Source organism: Lepus europaeus, chromosome 11, assembly GCF_033115175.1.
Source record: "Lepus europaeus isolate LE1 chromosome 11, mLepTim1.pri, whole genome shotgun sequence".
Taxonomy (NCBI): Eukaryota; Metazoa; Chordata; class Mammalia; order Lagomorpha; family Leporidae; genus Lepus; species Lepus europaeus.
The window spans coordinates 42,287,112-42,309,093 of record NC_084837.1 but is presented as its reverse complement, the minus strand read 5'-3'; the positions used below and the strand labels follow the sequence as shown (position 1 = coordinate 42,309,093).

The 21,982-nt window shown below is 42.8% G+C and overlaps 1 protein-coding gene across 2 annotated transcripts in view; it reads left to right on the top strand.

Moving 5' to 3' along the window:
• The window catches only part of AKAP6 (A-kinase anchoring protein 6), a 500,321-nt gene that overhangs the window by 264,785 nt on the left and 213,554 nt on the right, over positions 1-21,982 (top strand). Inside the window, exons 6-7 of one of the 2 annotated variants that reach the window (XM_062205295.1) lie at positions 12,604-12,700; positions 13,833-13,996. In XM_062205295.1, the coding sequence (XP_062061279.1) occupies positions 12,604-12,700; positions 13,833-13,996 (261 nt within the window). Of the gene's footprint in view, positions 1-12,603; positions 12,701-13,829; positions 13,997-21,982 lie in introns of both variants that reach the window. The other variant, XM_062205294.1, reaches the window with a different exon arrangement.

Below are 21,982 nucleotides of genomic sequence, written 5' to 3'. Positions count from 1 at the left end.
GGGGGTGTGTAACCAGGTCAGGTGAACATCACAAACTGTAGTCACCCAGAAAAAAGGGGCAGCTGTCCCAGGAGCCCAGTGTGTAGCAGCGGCATGGCAGTCTTTCACAGATCTACTGTAATGATAGGACTCCTGTTAAAGAAAACCATTAAATTACACTCACTGGAAAAATTCAAACCATTTAAAGCAGCATAAAAATTAAAAGTAAGAAGCCTGCCCTCCCTTGTGTGACAAAGTAAACAGCTTGTTCTGTAGTCTTTTGAATCTTTTCATGTAAAAATGCATACATTGTAAAGATTTCCAAGTTCATGTTATACCTCCTGTAGAACATCTTGCTTTTTTAATTTAAACATATTGCAGATGTCCTTCTGTTAGTATACAAAGATCTACTGCCCATTTTAGCGGCTCTTTAATATGTTGTTGTCTGGCTGTGCCACAGTTTATTTCATCATTCCCATCGTAATGGGCGTTTAAGCTGCCTCCTTATTTATGCATTTGCAAATTACACTCAAGGAACATTCAGATTGTTTTAATAGTAGTTGATCATCTCCTCCTTGCCCCATTCATGTCTGTCTATAGCAGCAACTCAACGATTCCATGTAATGAGAGTCTGTTGCACTTAAGAGACAGCTTTTGCTCTGGGTCCTAAAAAGTGAGTAGGATCTGTGTTTGTTTGTGTATGTGTTTTGGGTCCATTTTTGTTCATGTATGAATTTTGAGTCATAGGGGTACACTTCTTTTACTTAAGGGTCATCATACATATTTATGGGGTATGATGTGACATTTCAATGTGTGTATGCAGTGTGTACTGATCAAATCAGGGTAATTAACATTTCCCCCTCTTTGTCATTACGTTATGATTAGAGCCTTGGAGCTCTTCTCCTCTATTTGCTTGGAAAATATATAATGGGTTATTGTGAACTGTGGTCACCCCACTATGCTGTGTAATGCTAGGAACTTGGACCTTCTGTCTTATTCTGATTTGGTGCCTAACATCCCTCTACCTGCCCCCTCCCATCCTGTAGCAATTACTGTGATCAGATTTCCATATACAGGGGAAAACATTTGGTATTTCTCATTGTGCGTCTGGCTTATTTCACTTTAAAGCACACCTCCCTGAACTTTGTTGTTCAGGTTAGGATTGGTGCCTGCAATTTCAGGTGGCTGCCACAAGGTGGCACAAATCCTGCAAGCAGTGCTTACCCTTTTGGTACCTATGAAGGATTTGAAAATGTTTGTTTTTTATGTCATTACCCTAAGTACTTTTTTTTGGGTAAGATTTTATATATTTATTTGAAAACCAGTGTTACACAGAGAGAGAAGGAGAGGCAGAGAAAGAGAGAGAGAGAGGTCTTCCATCTGCTGGTTCACTCCCCAGTTGGCCACAATGAGTTGTGCTGATCCCAAGCCAGGAGCCAGGAGCTTCTTCCTGTGACTCCCACGTGGGTGCAGAGGCCCAAGGACCTGGGCCATCCTCCACTGCTTTCCCAGGCCACAGCAGAGAGCTCGATTGGAAGTGGAGCAGCCGGGACTCGAACCGGCGCGACCATATGGGGTGCTGGCACTGCAGGTGGTACCCTTACCCGCTACACCACAGCGCCGGTCTCAACCCTAAGTACTTATAAAAACAGATATCATTTAATGGATAATGTGTCTGGCTGATGATATATTCTCTCCGTGTGTGTGTGTGTGTGTGTGTATTTGCATGCATTTATCATCTGTATTTGGATCTTCATGTTACATCATATTTCTGATTAAATAGCTTTCATTTGTATCTTACAAAAGACAATTTACATGGTAAAGAGCTTTTAGCCATGCAGGAGAATTTTCCAAAATATTTTCTGCTGTTTTTCTTTTGCTCACCCTTCAATCTTCACTTCTGCCCCATTTTTCATTGCTTAAAGTTAAAAAATTGACAGCTTTTTCTTTTCCTGACTTCTTGGCACCCACCTCTTCCACCTGCCTTTCTCCTCTGGGATCTGAGGCAACTGTGGTCGACCAAGTTGGACTTCACAGGAGCAGCAGCCGCCATGCAGCCACACTGCTCAGCCAGTGTGAAGCGGTCGCTGGTACTTCAAAAGCTGGAGCTGTGTGAGCTAGGTCAGCCTGCCTGCCATCTCACTCAGCCTCCATGTGCAGGCTGCTGGCCTCCCGGGAGCTTTGCAGTCCGTTTGCTTGTCCCCATCGAATCCCAGCAGTTCAAGGAGAGCTTAGTAGCAAGCAGCAATATTCTTTCTCTTTGGGGAATTGGAAATTCTCAACTCCCAGCCTTAAGTTATTTGCTTCTGGGGCTCAGGGATAGAAGAAAGGTCTGCCAGGAATTTACAAGACTGGGGTGTTGGAAGGTAGAAGTGTGGGGTTAGGGGAGGGGCAGGAGGCTCACTGTGGACCCAGGAAAGTCCTGAGCTACATTCCTTTGTTCATACAAGGAGCTCTGTACATCCAGGAGACGAATCGTACGTTCTCCCCTGCGCAGTTAGCATCCTTTCCATGCTCAATGCACCTGCCAGTGTACTTTTTGCCTTACTCAGTTTAGGGACTGCTGGGCCATAATACCCCAGAGGTACTCATTGGTTTGAAGAGATTGTTGGTGCCCAGATATTTTATTGATTTGTTATTTATTTATTTATTTTTTTAGGAAGTAATGATTGCTTATAACCAGAGTGCTGGGGAAGCACTGCGTTTATTAAGCATTTCCCATATGGGGCATTTGCATACCAAGCACTGAAGGAACTGTTTAGACAGGCCCTGCCCCATGGGGCGCATGCAGGCCCAGGAGGGAGGAGGGCACTGGGTGCACTCACCTCCACACCTCTCCCTGTGTAGACCCCCATATGGAGCCTCCTGAACACTGTGTTACATGGAATTTTGAAATCTTGGGACAATTCAACTGGCGTAAATAACGCCATGGTAATAGTGTCATCTCTTTACAGTAGCCAGAAAAATGCCGGTCGTATCTATTCAGTGTTACTGTGAAGATCAAATAAGCACGTGGTATGTGAGTAGCCTTGTTTCGTGGTGGGAGAGTTGTGTGCATCTTCCATGGAGAATGGAGAACGTGTGGAAGGAACAGCTCAGGTGTCCTCAAGACGCTGAAGTTCTCCCTCCTCCCCACCCCTCCCCTCTGCTCTGCTCTTGCGGATGTCACCTACCTGAGGGACAGCTTGTGTCTCTCTGGTGTCTCTTCTGACACCTGTCCTTGCATGTGCAGAATAGGCACTAAAAATACCTCCTAAACGAATGAATGAGCCTCCATGAAGGCAGTATCGCAACCATTACAGGCAGAAAATAATTCTGACTAGTATGTTAAAGCATCAAACAGTAACCTAGTATGTCTACGAGTCATTTCCTCTACCATTTACAAAGAAAAATGGACTTTGGTCATAGGGCCTTCTGAGCATTGTCTAGTATATTTGTGACAAGAAAAATATCTATATAGAGAAAAAAAAATAGGAATGTTTTCTTCTGTTTTCAGGATAAATTCATCCCCTTTGGCAAAAAACACAAGGAAAATAAAAATGTTAGTTCAGATACAAGAAAGATTACAAAGAATTCCACAGGTTAGTGTTACTGTTTCACAATATGAAGGCTGCATGACCAGACAGGATGTTAATGACTTGACATTAACAAAAGTTCATTAAACTTATTTTCAAAGGTTTGGTTCCCCTTCTCAAATGTGTGAAGCATGGGGGAGCTGGGATAGATCTGCCCCAGGCTGCCAAACAAATTTTTAATGGAACCTGAGTCCTTCAGGGATTGTCCTAAATCCACATAATATTCTTAAGTCCTGGTGTTTGCACTGGCCCTGTATATTAGGAGGTGTATGTGTGAATAATATGCTTATATCCATTCATCACCCTGGTGACTCCACATCTGTAGGGGCTGCTGCACATCAATTATTCCACCTCAGGGGGTAGAGAGAGATTTGGGCCAGGATTGACCTCTTTTTCAGTCAGGGCCTCCAAGCAATGTGCTCTAGAAGTCAAATGGTCCCTTCAGAGAGAACCTCTGTTTGAGAATCCATTTGGCCTAATGTAGCCATGCTGAGAAGTCAATGTGATTACGTGTGTCAGGTGTGGAGGCAGCATCCAGAGAAGTGAATGCAAATTTGTCACTCCGAGGCACCATCAAGTTCAGAATCTCTCCCATCTATCTAATTCTTGCATGGATACTAGCCAGTCTATCAGAAAAGAGTGTCAACTTCAGTAAAATGCATCAACTTTCTCTCTCTCTCACTCACTCACTCTCTCACTGTCTCTCTCTCTCTCTCTCTCTCACACACACACACACACACACACTCATACAATGCAGCTGATTGTTTGAGATAACTTGAAGTTGTTTGAAGAGCTAAAGTCACTTTTAAAGACTTGGACGTGTTTTTATTACCTGAGATTTCAGAGAGAAAGTTCCCTTAGGAAGAATGAGGATTTTTGCCCTTATCGGTTAGTTGCTGCTCCCTCTGCTACTTTTTCCTCCTCCTCTCCTTCTGGAAAATAAATATTTTTATAATACTTACCTGTTTGGTCAGTATAGCGTCCTTTTAATTGTTTCAAGCTTCTGATACACCTGGAGGTATGTTACAAATTGTCGGAACTAATAAATCGATGACAAATGTAGCCACTTCATTTTGTTGGGGAAATATACAATTGTGGTACTGGCTGACCACTTATTTAATTATGTGGCAAATACCATATGATGAGTGAGTAAAGTTAAATTGATGATTTGGGCTATCTCAGCCAGGGTACAGTTTACATGGCAATTACACCAGGATCATCTAAGTGTAATTGGCAAGTAATTTTGTAAGCGAAGGAACATGACAGCTCATTTACATGGTGCTCACTGAGTAAAATTTGGGGACATTTATCAACCTCTTCCAAGTGAAGAATGATTGCACCAATATCTCCCAAAATACTACAGGCTGTTGGAAAGCTACATGGAAAGGTTTGATGTGACTCTCCATGCGTTCCCTCCACCGAGCATCTGTTTATTGTGTGGCACTAAAGATAGATAAACAAGTGACAGCACCGTTCTAGTCTCAGGGAACTCAGATGTGGGATGCAGATGCATCTATCGATCATTTTAATGCAACGTAGTAAGTGGAGGTTTGAGTTCTGCACAAGTACTGTGGCTGCTGAGGGCAGCAGAATGCATAGGGTAGAAGAGGTCAGGGAACACGAGCTACAGAAGGTGACATCTGAAGAGAGGTTTCAAGGAGGAGCAGGGCTGTAGAAGCCAGGGGTTTATCAGGCAGAGGCGCTGGCAAGAGCAGATCTTAAAGCAGGTTGAGCTGAAACCTTGTAACAGTTCAGGCACACTTCAGGGCACACATAGGACCTGTGGAGCTGCCTTGGCCAGGATCTCAGATGGCCTTTTAAAGGCCTTGCTTACTCCACGGCCTTGGTGACCATTGGAGGAGCTGGTGAAGAAGAGGATCTTTGTCAGAGTTGTTTTGTGGACCGTTGTTTTGTGGTAAAAACAGTTATTGTGTGATTACGACGTGCCTGGCTGTGTTCTGCTTACCCCTTACCCTCACAGTCACCCCATGGAGTAGGCACAAACATTTCCTTCTTCTTACAGATGAAGACACTGAGTACACCGAAGTTGCCCAAAGTTACACAGTGGGTGATGGAGAAACCAGAATTTGAAGCCAGGCTGTCCGTCTCTAGGGCCCTTGCTTGTCACAGGCCCACTCCCACACCATGTCATAGCTCCCTTGATCCAGTTGACTGCAAGTCACTGTTTATTCGCCCTTTCTCCACTTCCCCTGTACCCCCACCCCCAGACACATGTTCATGCACACCCTAGACTGCTCTGTGAGAGCAAGGCCCATGTTCTTCTCATTGATAGCCAGAGCTGTCAAACTTCAGATGGTGCCTGCCTGCCCCTTCCTAGGCACCCAACAAATAATGAGGGAGGGATGGGAGAGCCATGGCTGGCAAGGGATGACAACGATGAGGGCCTGCATCTAAGGTGTTTTGAGTCATCAGGGAGAGGTGAGGATGAAGAAATAACTTGGCCGGGCTTGGTGATTGATTGAACATGTGGGCTTTGTTGGCGTGTTCTCACAACGCTTCTGATTTCCAGCCCATACTCTGGAGAGATGACTTGGCAAAAGAATCCACAGCAGAGGGAAGCTCACGCTGCTCTTCACAGAACTCTTACATTCCTTAGAAGAAATGTTGTGGACTTAGAATGAAATGTTAGAAGAGATTTCCCTGGAGGTGGTTAAAAATAGAATGGACACATCTGCCTGGGATGGCTGAGGGACAGAGCTGCCGGGGGCTTGATGAGTGGTTAGATGGCCTTTGGGATTTTTCTCCCTTTGAAAATTCTCTGGTTTAAAGAAATAAAAATTCTCCCAAACTGCCAATCCTTAACTTCTTGGATCAGAAAGGTAAAAATCTGTGAATTTAAGGGCTGGAAAATATTAAGTTGCAATGCCTGGTTTATAGATAAGGAAGCAGAAGCCCAGAAGAGTTAAGTGACATGTCCAAGGGCACATGCTTGAGGCAGAAGGAAGGCCAGGTTCGTTGGCTTCCCGTCCTGGGCTTGTCTTTCCCAGGTCTCGGATAACATCATTTGTTGTGAGTGTCCCCGTGGGTCGGCCTGGACTGGATGTTGACACAAAAGCAAAGGAAACCTGTTATGTGCCCCTGGGAATTAAGAGCAACTCAAAAATACAGACTTCATAACATCTGAAAATGTCACAAAGTGCCATCTACAACATAGAACAATTGGAAAATAGAGAAAATGAATTTTAAAGATCTGTGGTGATTTTTTTTTAAAGCCTTGCTCTTTGCTGGGCACTGCTTCTATGCTTTGCTCTCATTATCTGTACTCACAACAACCTGCAAGGTAGACAGCATTATTTCCATTTTGTGTTTCGTGCCTTGCTCTGTATTGACAGATCAGACCCTGGTGACAACAAGGCCTGCCCTGCATGAGTGATGTGAACCTTGGGTTGTGTTTCCTTGAGGTCGTCTTCTTCTCGTATACAGAACTTATTTATTTACATAGCTATAATTTTATCATAGAGACACTTTTGAGGCTTCATTTGTTGCTTTTTTATGTCATATATTTTCCTCGTGATCACATGGTCTTCGTTTTAGCAGCTGTGTAATGCCTTATTGAGCTTTTAGGAGGCTCTAAAAGAAATGTGTGCTTGCAGAAGTTTTCCAGTGCGTAGGGCATTTTGAAGATACACTTTATATTTGGAGTGTCAGGATGTCTGACCATCCTCTGCGGATGGCACTGTGGAGAGGAGAGAAGCCACCAGGCTCTGCAGGGGCTCTTCCCTCCAGGAGTCCCTCTGAGAACAGAGAACTGGGGTGGAGCCCAGGCAGAGATGGCCCGAGGCAGATAGCAGGTGACTTTTCAAGCCTTGGCTTTTTTGACTGAACACACATTCTTCCTCCTGCCCTTGTAAAAAGACAAGTCTTCATTTTCTTAGGGTAGTAAAAATCTTCTGCATGAAGAAAAAGTGTCATCAAGTGTCTTATTCATCAGCATATAGACCATCTCTTTAAAATGACAGTGGGAGTAAAAGTTCATCAGTTCAATATGTCTTTCACATTTGGAGACTCCTGACTAATAACCTCTGGTATTTATCATCAGAACAGCCAGAGAACTAAATTCTGGCACACGCTGCTCTCACGCACTGAGAAAAACTTAAAAAGACAGGAGATTTACTCCATTTTTCCTTTTTCCATTCATTTAGAAGAAAAAGCATACCTTTTTTTAATTAGAAAAATAACTACGTAGAAACATCTGGCCTGTGTTATCACAGCAGCCTCTTAAATGGCCTCCTTGTCTCCAGCTTGTGCAATGGCCAGAAAGAACTTTCCAGATCGTGGATCTGTACCAGTCATGCTCTCAAATCGCCGTGGCATCTTCTCCCATGACTCTTTCACGGCTTGGGGGTCAACTTCTGTTTAGCAACAGCTGTTCACTCCGGCCCCTGCCACGCTGCCCCCTTGCACCCTACCCCAGTCACACTATGCTGCTCATGGCTCCCAGCTTCAAGCTACACTAAGTGTCTTTATCCCAGTGAACAAATCAATTCTTTCTCTGCAAACTCCTTGCTAGGCTCTGCTGAGCCTGGATCCAAGCATGGGTCCCCACAGCACCTATCTAGCACTTATCATACCCATATGGAATGCAGCATAACAGTTTCATTAAAAACAAAACACAGCAAAACTTGAATCTCCCTGGGGAAAGCATATCAGTATTGAGTTTACTTCCGGCCCCGCCACTCTGTATTATGTACCAAACCCTAATTACACATTTATCTTTTCTGGGACATATAAAGCTACTTGTTTTCTTATCTCTTTCATCTAATAGACTATCAATTGTTTGACAACCAGGATTGTGTATTGTTAACTTTTATTTCAATAAGCCTGGCAGAGGCTGCTCAATAAATATTTGTTTTATGAATTTGCACCTTTAAGAAACTAAGTTAGGTCAGGAAAGACTCAGGAAGTATTTTAGGCCTCTCTGACTGTTCACAAACATCACATGAATCATGGAACTAAGTGGCCCCCAACAGAGTATTTCATGTGGTGATTAGAAAGAAGTCTGTGTTCGTGACTTGATGCTGCTAAGACTCATCCACTTTAGATATTTCCAACTATTGAATTTCGTTACGATCTTCCCCAGATTTCCTATACCAGGGGATCCATAACTGTGAGTATTGGTGGTTGCTCATGAGTTATCATCCTTCCTATTGTTTCATTTTCATCAAGGCATGCATGTCTTTGGATTCTTTTCATGTCCACATGGCCTTCCTGTTACTGTCAAACTGGGCTACTTAGAAATGTGGCTGGAACAGAGTTAGATGTATCATTTTATTTGCTTTGTGAAGTCTGATTATGATGATGGAAAATCAGTGAGCATATCTGAATTTGGGTCTGGCCAAGAGGTAACACATGCAGATCTCTGCTGATGCCAGCAGTTATAGTCATGGAAATGCCCACTGGTCAAATCCAGATGTGTCATCTTTTTGATAATCTAGTGCTTTATATTAGTCCTTGTATTTTTCCATTTCTGTAGTTATTCTCTTCTAGTCATTTAGTTACTCGCTGCTTTCAAAAAGATCCGCTGTTCCCAGGACCCAGATTGCTCATGTTTATGGAATTTCACATAATCAGTGACATAGGACCACGGTATCTGCCTGTGGCAATGTTCTTGCCATAAATTTGGTGTCCAGAGAACGCCCTGCATTTTGAGGAAGTGCTATGGATGTTGCATCGGGATTATGCACCATCAGGCACTGTTGACAAAGTGTGTTAGTAGCACAAGAATGGAAATGTGTCCAAGTATCAAATTTAAGGAAAGAAAAAAAAAAAGACTAAACCCCTTTCGTATAAGCTTACTTCTCCAGGGAAGAGGTGGAAACAAAATGGGGAATGCTTATTACAGAATCCTTTAGCAGCCGACATCTCATTGACGATTTTGTTAATGTGCCCGCTTGGCTGCCTTTTCAGAGGCCCAGTGTGAATTCCTAGGTTGATGTTATTAATGGGTAATGGGTGCACCTGAAAATCAAGCAATATTGTCCCATTTAGGTAATAGTTATGTTAAATGATTCTTTTCTACAGCAGCAAGCTTATCAGATTATTTTTTGTGTGATAATGAATACCTCATATTTTCCAATTTCCTAATCAAATGTTTCCACATCATCTCGAGGCAGAGCCGGTTCCAGCTGCACCTCTTCTGTACTCCTGGTTTCAATGCTGTCAGATTACCCAGCCTACTTAAAGGTCCTCAGGTTCTTGTTTGCTCTGACCATGGAAAGGCCTGATGTACCTCTTTTGAGGCTCATGATTTCCAACCATTCAACACAAGTCTGTTGTGAGTCAACAGGGAATCAAATAGAGCACTAGGCTATATTGACAACTATGAGGAAATTTCTAGAATACATTTCTTCCTAAATGTTGGTGCCGTCAGGTTGACTGCCAGTGTTTCTCTTTTCCATGTCACTTCGTCCTGAAATACAGACGTACTTCATTCTGTGTGGCATTCTTTCAGAGTTAAGAATTTCTACAGCAGTCACAAAAAGCAGCCATGTTTTGACTATAAAATAATAAATGTTGGGGCGACATTTGGCTTAGTGATTAAGAGAAGCTTGTTAGGAAACCTATGTTAGAGTGCCTGGGTTCAGTTCTGGCTCCTCTCTGGATTCTAGCTTCTTGCTAATGCGCATTCTGGGAACAGCAGGTGACGAATTGAGGGGTTGAATCCATGTCACCATGCAGGAGACCTGGGTTGGGTTCCCAGATCCTGGCTGCAGCCTAGTCCAGTTCCGGATGTTGCAGGCATTTAGGGAGTGAGTCAGAGTATGGGAGCTCTTTGTTTCTCCCTCTCCCTCTCTCTCTCTCCATCTCTCTCTCTCTCTCTCTCTCTCTCTCTCTCTCTCTTCTCTCTCTCTCTTCCCCATCTTGCTCTCTCCCTCTTCCTCTAAAATAAAAATAAGTGTTTGATTTTTTAATTTCATTTATTGTTTGGGTTGATCAGAAGCATTGCCTTAGTTTGTTTTATTTATGCATTGCCTTAGTGCCTTAGTTTGTTTTGTTTAACTAAATATCTGTAGCTAAAAGAGAATAATACAAGAAATAGTGAACAACCCTTGGGGAAACTTGGTATTATCACCTTCTTTTTTATATCCCTGTATTTTATGCCTGGGCTCAGATTAAATTATTCTTCATTTGGGGGTCAGTTTTGGGTTTTTTTAGTCAAAATTCTTATCTTCATGCCTCAAAGCCCGATCTGCATCTATCATTTCTGAGTTCTTTTGATCATTCTATTTCTGTCTTCTGAGCTTTAAGAAAGAGAGCCCAGCCCAGACTCACCATTGGATGTCCACGATGACTCAAGCTGCATTTTGTTCTCCTTGTGACAGTTGGAGCTGCGGCTCTTGTGCAGTTAACCTTATAATGCCAGAGACTATGCTCCTTCCCCCCCCCCCCAAATCTCTGTTACCCAGCTGGATGAACATAATAGGCAAAGCACATGGTTTCTAAGTGAATGGACGAATGCCTGATTTCATTCCAACTGGGTCTGTACCATTTCTAACTTCTGTCAAACACTCTTAATATCAAGTACAGTGCAGTGTAGATGACTAATACTCAACGAATGACAGCAAAGCATGCTGTATATTTTGGAGCCCTATCATGGTGGAGCTAAAATTTGGCAAGCAGTATTTCTAAATCTATGCTTGTTCCACTTAGTCAAGGAATGAATTTTCATCTTGAAGACTAACCATTGATTCAACGTATTGGTTACTATGACGATGATCACTCTGCATCAGACTGCCAGTGTTTGGAATGCCTTGCAGCATTCCAGAGGTGAAAAATATCTTTGGAACACCATATGTGTTTCTTGAAATATTTAAATTAAAACCTACCCCTTCAGAGAATGTTATTGATCAAGTTCAACAGATATCCACTGTTCCTGCAAACATTTATCAAACACCTTGTATGTGACATGAGATGGAGATAAATGTGAAACCGGTAATTCTTCAATTTGGTGGCCAGGGATAGAATGTGACAGTGAACAGTCTGATAAATTCTAAAGGAGAAAAGGGAAGGGAGTGGCTCTCTGCACGTGAGACATTAGAGAAGGCTGCCTGGAAGACAGGGCTCCTAGGTGGTATTCAACCACAATAGCAGTTTTTGTCTTTTTAAAACTTTATTTGAAAAGCAGAGTTAGAGAGACCATCCATCCACTGGTTCACCCCAAAAATGGCTGAAGCCAGGAAACAGGAATTCCATTTGGGTCTCTCATATGGGTACAGGGCCCCAAGGACTTGGGCCATCATCCACTGATTTCCCATACACATTAGCAGAGAGCTGGATCAGAAGTGGAGCAGCCGGGCCTTGAACCAGTGCTCACACGGGATGCTGGTGTCACAGGTGGGGACTTAACCTGCTCTGTCACAACGCCGGCCCCAGTTTTTGTCTTCTGAATGACTATCATGAGAGAAAAATGACCCTGATGTGCTTAGTGCTTGACGTATTCGTTTGTAAAACAGTGTCACTTTTTAAGGAACAAACTGAAAAAGCAAGGATTTCAAAAGCATTTGGTTCCTCAGTGAAGCACCTACACCCACTTCCATGTTGTGCGGTTTGTGTGAAGGCTGAGAAACAGAGCTGCGTGAAGCACTACTGTATGAACGGATTTATGTATGTGCACATAAGGCTAATATATTTTATGCTGCCAATCTTTATGGCTTCATAAATAGTGCTATCACTAACATTTCTAAAAAGTGAAGAAAAGTGCTCATATGGGCTGGTAGAAATTCAGGGTATTTTATAGAACACTGCTACTCTTGGTATAGCCTACGGGATGTGACTCTTCATAAAAGCCTAATGAATTTCTCAATTTGTCAGCTGTTTCCAAACAGATGCACTCTGCTAATCGAATGGGAACATTTTGAGCCCAGATCCCAAATATCAATAGCTTTTAGTACTACCAATTAGTTTGTCTATGGGTAAATTGGGCTGTGTGGTTCTTGATTAAAAAAAAAAGGCAGCAGGTGACTTTGTATGGATATTTTTTATGTGACTGCCTTGCCGGGGTTTGATGCTCATATTTTTTCCCTTGCAGAGCTTTAAGTTGAACGTAGATAGTCACTGTGCTCTCAAGGAAGCCGTGGAGGAGGAAGGACACCAACTTCTCGAGCTCATTGCATCCCACAAAGCAGGTAAATCCTCCTGAAATATTGCAAGTCTTTATGTCTCCAGACTATTAAGAATGAAGAAGCATTGCTGTAAATTACTGCATATATTCACTTCCTTATGTATTATTAATATTTACATTATCAGATTGACCTTCAGGATTTATAAATGTTTCATATACTGCATACAATGCTGTGATACTTAGGAGATGAAATACTGCCTCCAAATGGTCTGTTCATTTTATTTTGGGCTTGCTGTTCACCTGAGTTTCAATTGAAATCACATTCCTGAAAACTTCATATTGACATGCTTTTTGATGTAGGTGCTCTGGAAATAACATTACAATAATGAATGAGAATTGTGCATATAGTTATAATGCATATGCATTAGGATACTTGTAGATAACATTACAGATATAATGCAGGCATTCTGGAGACGTCTGATGGTCTCCCTGACAATTCACACACGTGAACATTTCGCATGTTCTTTGCTGGTTTTTGCATTAGCAGACTTTTTTTTGGTTTTCAACTGATTCTTATCTCAGTATTTATGTTTTTATGAAGAATAGAGTATAAACAAAAATAGTTTTGTTATTTGGTTACACTTGCTCTGAGAGCAGAAGTCTGTTAGACAGGAGGAGGTACAATTAGACTCTGACTTTGAGGTTACTGCAGCTGAAGAAGAAAACAACTGCAGTGATCGGATGTGCTGCTGTTGAAACTGCTCTCTTCATTCCGGCCCATTGCCTGTGTTTCTCATTGAGCTGACTTTACCTGTTCCCGTCCATCTTTCTGATCACTATACAGTCTCTACACAGAAAACCCCAGGGTCTCTAACTCGGGATGTGGAGCTCAAGTGTTCGGAACTTCGTATGTGTTGATTTTTGTCCCACGTGTGTCTTTTTCCATGAATACATTAGGTCATTTTCCAAACCAGGCATCTGTGTGGCGATCTCATTTTTGTGCCCTTATGCCTTGTATCATGAATTGCCAGTCTCTGAGCGACAAACGCTAATAAGGCAGGTGGATGGTAAAGGTCATTTAAAAATATGCGCATTGTTTGAAATAGCCACCTCACTTACTAAATTTAAAAAAAAAGCCAGCGGTAGCAGGCAGAGATGCAGTCCACAACCTGTGCTTTCCCCTCCTTTTGGAGAAGGCCTGAAGGATATGCTGCGGATGATCGCCAGTCAGTGGAAGGAGCTGCAGAGGCAAATCAGACGGCAGCACAGCTGGATTCTGCGGGCTCTGGATGCCATCAAAGCCGAGATCCTGGCTACTGATGTGTCTGTGGAGGATGAGGGAGGCACTGGAAGCCCCAAGGTAAGTGGCTTGAAGTTTGCCTTATTTCCTCTTATTTCTGCCTTCTTTTGAACTAGGCACCACTGAAGTCTTCTTTCCACCCCGAAGGCTTTTTGTTTCTCGTGGGTAAACTTTATGCATCTCCATCAACACAGTGAAATGGCTCGGTTTAAAACCAAACCCACAAAGCCTACAACCTGCAAGTTTTCCAGGAAGGGGTCTGTTTGTGAAAAGTGGTAGGGTAGGAGGAGGATGGTCCTACAGTGAGGGTGAGGGAGAAGGGGACATAAAACATTTAGTAAACAAAACATAAAGCATCTTTAACATGAATAATCAGAATGGTTTTAAATTGTTTTGTTGCAACTATAAATCACTATAATCAGTGCAATCACTCAGCTCTGACATCCATTAGCCGCTTGGTTACAGCAAATTAACAAAGAAGAGAGAAAGTGATTCATTATCTCATTCCTGTTAATGACTATCAGATGCATTGCCTAATTAGGGGATGGTCATTGTGGTGGGAAGAAGGTCATATGCTTCGCTACAAATCTTTTTGTTCTGAGTGTAAGTTCTCCGTAATGGCACATGCGCCGAATACAACAAGTACTTGCCGCTGGACTTTCAATGAGGTCCCTTCTAATGCCAAATGCTTTCTTCAGGTGTCTTTGAACTCACAATGTGGAAATCCCTTTATTAATTTGATATATTCATGTCATTCCTCCCTCCCTTCCTGTGTGTGTGTGTATGTGTGTGCATGAGAGAGAGAGAGAGAGAGAGAGAGAAGTAAATGCAGAAAACCAGTCCCATAATAAAGTCAGTATCAAAGTGTCTTGTAACATGGGGCAAACAGATTGAAGAGCTCATGGTTTCAATTCCTGGCATGGACAAAGTGAGTAAATCATCATCAAATGGCCTCTCTTCAGCCTCCATGTGGATCGGCCTTGTGCTGAATGTCCACAGAGCAAGTTAAACACACACGTTGCCCTCCTAGGCTCGCATTCTTCAAGGCAGGCAGGGGGGAGTCCAGCCAGCCCTGGCATGCTCAGACTCGTGCAGCCTGTGAAAAGCTGAGACGATTTACAGCTCTGGAACCTCAAACGATGACCTTTCACTTATTTGTTGGAAACAGAGGACAGAATGATGAGTTCAGCTCCAGTTAAAGGCGGCTCCTCCGAGGAGGTTATGTTTCAGGAAATACTTGAAGGAAGGAAGAGAGGTGACTTGGCACATGAGCACATATTTTACAAAGTGATGTGATGAAAGGATCAAAGCTGGAACTAATATGCAGTGGGGAGTGGATTCAGCGAACTTCTCAGGGTAGACGTGGAGCTATTTGCAGGGGTAGGCTGCAGGGGGAAGTTGAATGGGTGCGTGTGTAGTGGGAAGGATGGTGAGAAAAGACACCTAAAACACTGTTGGGTTTTATTTAACAAAAGTATACTGAGTGTCTACTTTTCAAAAGCTCTGCTGTATTGGGTGCATTCTACATGCCAGCCATTATATTACATTCTTATCTATAGTCTCTTTCAATCATCACAGCAAATTTATATAAAGTAGTTTTGTTATGATCAACAGTGGAGGCACAGAGAAGTTAAGCAACTTGCTGGTAAGTTGCAGAGCTGGGATTTGAATCTGAGCTCCTGGTGCCCGTCCCATAGGGCTTGTGGTCAAATTTGGGAGATGGATTTCAGTCTAGTAATCCCTGCCTTTGCAGATGATGATGAAAGAAAAGGAAAGGGAGTGAGACGAGTTCGGGCAGGAGCATGTGACTTAGACTAGGGCATCGTGGAAGGCCTCTTTGAGGAAGTGACATTTGGTGAGCAGGCCAGTAGGGTTAGAGAGGGAGGACTGTGCCGGGCAAACCAGAGGGCCTATGTTCGGCTGAAGGATGCTTTGGGAGCAGCAGGGAAACACCGCGATTGAACTGCGGGATGAAACCTGCCCCTGGCAGCTGTGCGGGGCCTGCATCAGTGGTGGGGTGGAATGAGTTGAGGGCAGGGGAAGGGGTAGGGGTGGGGTGAGGGTGTGGCAAAGTCGCAGTGCAGAGATGGTGCAGTCCCCTAAGTTAGTAAAATGGCTGTGTTGAAAAGAAGCAACTCCACTTGCCAGGGCCAGTTTGAAATGTACACTTTTAAGTCAGCTCCTTTTGTAGAGGTTTGGAAATGGTATGAAGATGATAACCCAGTGTGTGTGTGTGTGTATGTGTGTGTATGATGTGAGATGTGAGATGTGAGAGAGAGAGAGAGAGAATGAATTCTCACAGGGAAGGTAAAACCAGTGTTTCTGAAAAAGAGCTACCTGCCCAGGCCCCTTCCCAGACTGTGTCAGAACCCCTGGGTTAGGGCCCAGAATCTGTATTCCAAGAAGCTGCCAGGGAGGTCCTGTCATAGTAGTAAGAGGCCTCCTTGCCTGTAGGACCACAGGACCCTCGCACAGCGTGAGGGAGCAAGTAGGTGTCTCGTTGTTACTTACAGTAGGAAACAATTGGTAGCAATAGAAATACTGAAAATGGGACCTATTTAATTAAATTATATCCACTGCAAAGTGTCATAGCCATTAAAAATAATGTTTTAGAAGAGAACTTTGAAAATTGAGATGGTCTATAATATGCAACTTTATATATTTAAATGTCTGAATTTCCTATATCTGTACCATAAGCAAGAATTACTATAAAAATAGAGAATACCTGTAAAATATATAAGAATTACATGGTCATTTAAAATATAAAATAGATGACATTGGACTGAGGGGACTTGAGAAATGAATTTAGTATCAGGAGGAAAACTAAATACCTCTGGTTCATAATGATTTGGTGCCTCACTTTTACAAAGAAGAAGAAAAATCCTCTATTTGAGTTCCTCCAAAAGTAAGAATGCCTGAGCCTCATCTGTTGTTAAGGAACTTGTTTTTCTTGTTAATAGGATTTCCATCCCAAAGCATTGTTAGGTCACATCCGTCACATGCTGTGTGCCCTGTGGTGTAGGTGTCTAACTGGAGGCAACCTAGATGAAGCAGTAGAGGTTGACACCCCAGGCGTTCCACCTCCTGGCTTGTTCTCTCCTTCCCAGTCAGGCTGCATTTTCTCTGGACCAATAAACTCATCCATTCTCAGGGGTAAATGTGAAATCTCTTTAAGACAAAGCATATGTAGTATAAAATTCAAGCTTGAGAAACTCTGGAGAAATCACAATGATCTTTCTTCCTATGTGTGTAATGGTGTACATTGCTTCTCTTAGTCCCTGTAGCAAATACAGGCTTACCAAAAGGCTCAGACTCATGTCAGACTACCCGAGTTCAAGGACTGACACTTATGAGCTGTGTGTTCTTGGGAAAATTACTCAACTTGTCTGTGCCTCAGGTTCCTCATTTGTGGAAGCAACGTAATGATGATATTCACCTCAAAGGCTTATGATGTAGATTTAAAAGAGTTGGCATACCTAAAGGGCTTAGAAGAGTGCTTGGCACATAGTAAATCCTAAAGAAAAAAGAAGAGAGAGCCAGCCGGTGCCACGGCTCACTAGGCTAATCCTCCGCCTGTGGCGCCGGTGCACCGGGTTCTAGCCCTGGTTGGGACGCCGGATCCTGTCCTGGTTGCTCCTCTTCCAGTCCAGCCCGGGAGTGCAGTGGAGGATGGCCCAAGTGCTTGGGCCCTGTACCCGCATGGGAGACCTGGAGGAAGCACCTGGCTCCTGGCTTCGGATCGGCGCAGTGTGCCGGCCACAATGCACCGGCCGTAGCGGCCATTGGGGGGGGTGAACCAATGGAAAAGGAAGACCTTTCTCTCTGTCTCTCTAACTCTGCCTGTCCAAAACAAAACCAAAAAAAAAAAAAAAAAAAGGAGAGCCAGCTTGTGGCACAGCTGGTTAAGCCCCTGCTTGCAACACTGGCATCCCATATCCTAGGGCTGATTCAAATCCGGGCTGCTCTGCTTCTGATAGAGCATTCCTGGTCATGTGCGTGGGAAGGCAGCAGATGATGGCGCAAATACGTGCGTTCCCTGACAATCAAGTAGAAAACCCAGATGGGCTCCCTGCCTATGCCTGTGGCCTGGCCCAACACTGGCTGTTGTAGGCATTGGGGGAGTGAACCAACAGATGGGAGATGTCTCTGTCTCTGTCTCTGTGTCTCTGTCTTTCTCTCTCACTGTGCCTTTCCAATAAATAAATAGACAAATCTTTAAAAAAAAAAAAAAAAAAAAAAAGCACACCGGGTTCTAGTCCCGGTTGGGGCGCCGGATTCTATCCTGGTTGCCCCTCTTCCAGTCCAGCTCTCTGCTGTGGCCCGGGGAGGCAGTAGAGGATGGCCCAAGTGCTTGGGCCCTGTACCCGCATGGGAGGCCAGGAGAAGCACCTGGCTCCTGGCTTCAGATCAGCAAGATGCGCCGTCCACAGCAGCCATTGGAGGGTGAACCAATGGCAAAAAGGAAGACCTTTCTCTCTGTCTCTCTCTCTCACTATCCACTCTGCCTGTCAAAAAAAAAAAAAATCCTCAGGATATTCATGAAGATTGCATATTGTGAAAAAACTATGCATGGGTTTCAATTTTTTTCCCAAGTCCATTTTTCCAGGAGCATTTTTAAGTAGCCTCATATATGCCTTCATATGCTGGTGGTGGAGACACTAAATTAACAGATAATTGATCTGATAAATAGTCTACTAAAAACAGTGATACAAAGTGCCTTGAACCCACAGGGAAGAAGATAACCCTTTCTGGGGGTATTGAGGCAAGATTTACAATAGAGTTGGTGTTGTAAATGGACGGAGAAAGGATTTTTGCCAGGGTGAAAATGAGCTGAGAGAACTGCCCATACAAAGACCAAGAAGACTAAAGAGATGTGATCTGTCTGGAACCCAGGACTTTGCATTTGGCGATGCTCGGGCCAGGTTGCCACAGCCTGCACTGAGGTTCACCCCAGAACAAACGATTGTCCGTAGTGACCAACAATTCAAGCAATAATTCCTGCTAAGTCTCTGATTGACAAAATCCAAGCCAGACAGAGAACTCTATTCCAGAATATGTCTAATATATACCATTTAAACATAAAATGTGTGTGTGGTCTTTTCGCTATGTTGCACTAAATAGAGCCAGCTTAAATGGGCTACCCTGAAGTTCTCTAAGACTGAAAGCTGGAATCTGCTTCTTACCCATCACACCAGTCCTTTTTCCATGAAGTGACCTTGCACAGGTCGTGTACAAATTGTGCCATGAAATGCATCTCCAAGTATAGCAGTTATGATCATCTATTTCATCTTAGACCTAAAAGAGGAACTAAAATTAAAACATAATAAAAAATAACTCCAGAATTCATCTTAGGTTTACTTCAGAAGCTACTGGGAGCTTAAGAAGCATAATAGAAAATCTAAGGAATATATCTAGGGGGTATTTTTCTTTTTTACCTTATTTGAGAGACTGCAGAAAAGGACTTGGTCTTAGAAATCTTGTAAAGAAGGAGGATAGGAGGAAATTCAAAGACTCCGGGAAACTTCTCCCCCAGGACTCGGCAGCATACCTTATTTGTTGTATTTCATTTTTTAAAAAAGTGTTTTCCCAGGACTGTGAGATCTTTTATACATGGAAATCGAGAACAGAATTCACCAGTTGGAGAAATAAAGCTTTGGCACTCACATCCAAGAACTGAAAATATGCTTGTAATTATGTGTTTTAAGATAGCTTGGTAAAAGTTTATCACCTTCAATTAGGCTTTCCGTGTTAAGTGTTTCACTGGAGTAGGGCTTGTGGGCATTTCCAACCACAGTGACTCTCCCATGCCTAACAAAGGCTGCGTTCCTTTTCTGACCTCTCAAGGCAAAAACCAAAGATCCTGAAGGCCAGAAAGGAGTTTTAAATCTTGCACACTTCCTCCTTTAACATGTTCCTATCCTCTGTGTTTTTACTTTTCACCCATAGAGCACGCATCATTGCAGACGTCTTGGAATTGAGGCCAAGATTTCCCCACATGACATATCAAGCTTTGCATCACTCAGAGTACAAAACAACAGTTTCTTTGTCCTTTTAAAATAAACGCATAGGCTTACAGAACGAAGAATACTTGAAGATTTTGTTGTAAATTTGAAAAACTTTATAGCTCCTCCAGGGGTAAGCTAGCCTGGGCCCCCACCAATATCTTCATTTCCTTAGTGAAACAAGACTAGAACTTTGAACTTTAGAATTGGGCTTGATTTTTCTGCCTTCTTTGGTGTTCTTAGACAGAAACTATCATCCAGTGGACATGGATACCAGACTATGAAAGTCATCGATGTTATCTTTTCAACAACAGCAGGAAAAGAATTTTTTTTAGCATTTTATTTTCATTTCATTTGAAAGGCAAATGTACATACATACACAAACACACACATATACACACACAGAATGAGAGAGAGGGAGTTCTCCCTTTTGCTGGTTCACTCCCCAAATGCCTGCAATAGCCAGGACCGGGTTAGGCCGAAGCCAGGAGCCAGGAACTCCATCTGGGTCTCCCGTCGGCTCTCTCTCGGCTTCACTTACTGCTTCCCAGACTGCATTAATGGAAAGCTGGAATTGGAAGCGGAGCTAGGACCTGAACTCAGGTACTCCAGTATGGGAGATGAACATCCCAAACCATGTCTCCAGTGCTGTACCCAATGCCTGCCGTGTGGAGTTTCTTACAATGTTTGCTCAGCCCTGCTATTGACAGGTTCAGGTATTGGTTGAGTGACATATGTGTGGCCTTTGAATTAGGTGTATCATGGAGAATGGAAACCTGCATGGTGTGTAACTTGGATGTGCTGCTGACAAGCCAACCTTACTTCAGATGTCAGCAGAGAGGAAGTCTAGAGTTATCAAATTTTGTTTATCAAATGTACAAGTCTTATCCCAGTGTTTATACCAATGGATTATGAATAACTTTCTTTAGCTGAAGGGATATTAAGGAGCTGATTTTGGGTGATGTCTTTATAAGATATGTTTTTTTTTTCCTGTGTTGTGTTTCTCAGGTAGTAGTACAACTGGATGTTACCATCCACGAATGGTATTTGGTATTGAATCTTCCCAGTCATTGGTGAGACAAAACATTGTCTCTGCATTCCTTTCACTCTGGTTCAGAAGCTTAAGTCATTAGCATGTTCTTTAATGTAGAATCTTCAGAAATAACACTAAGATAGTGAATGGGAATTGCAAAGATATGTTGTTCATCTCACACACAGTGATACACACACGTGTAAAGAACTATTTGAGTCACTTTTCTCTGTTATGAAAAGACCCCACGTATATATTGTCAAAAGGATTAGAAATGATATGGTAAGACTGAATTGTGCTAAGAGTAGTAGAAGGACAACAGCACGGGCCTTGCCATTATTTATTGAGCACTGACAGAGAACTCTGCCCAGTGCTGGGCCAGACATGCGAGAAGACATGTTTTTCTGCTCAGTGGTCTTATCATTTCAGTGTAAGCACACAGTGTAACATCTTGTCTAACGGAGCTTGGGCTATCTTAAATCTAGAATAATAGATCACCTAAGATTCAGATCATCTTAATTAGGATGTTGGCAGATTGAAATCAAATAGGATTCTTGATGCAAGCAAATGAGTACTAAATGTATTACCAATTCCACTTCTTCGTGCAGAATTCTCCCTAAAAGCCAGTATCTGATCCACTTCCTTTCCTGCTGAACTATATAAACATAGTCCTGGTTTGCAGTACCTAGGGAGAACTCTTTCTTCTATTGTGGATTTTTCAATAGTCCTTTTTTTGTTATCAGAAGGGCAACTTTTCTTCAAAAGTATTTTTGAAAGACAGAAACAAAAGTGAGTTACTTCTTTGAAGATCAGTGAGGTTACTAAATTTGTGATAAAATCGAATGAAAAATAGTTCCTCTAATCTCCTTGAGGCACTTAAATTTGCATATTATCAGATGTGTGGGTGGATCCAAGATGAGAAAAAAAATTTAAGGGCCTGCAACTCTGACAAGGTGATTTAGAAAATAAAAATATATACATTAGGTCAAAGGACAATTGAAGATCATTCTTATC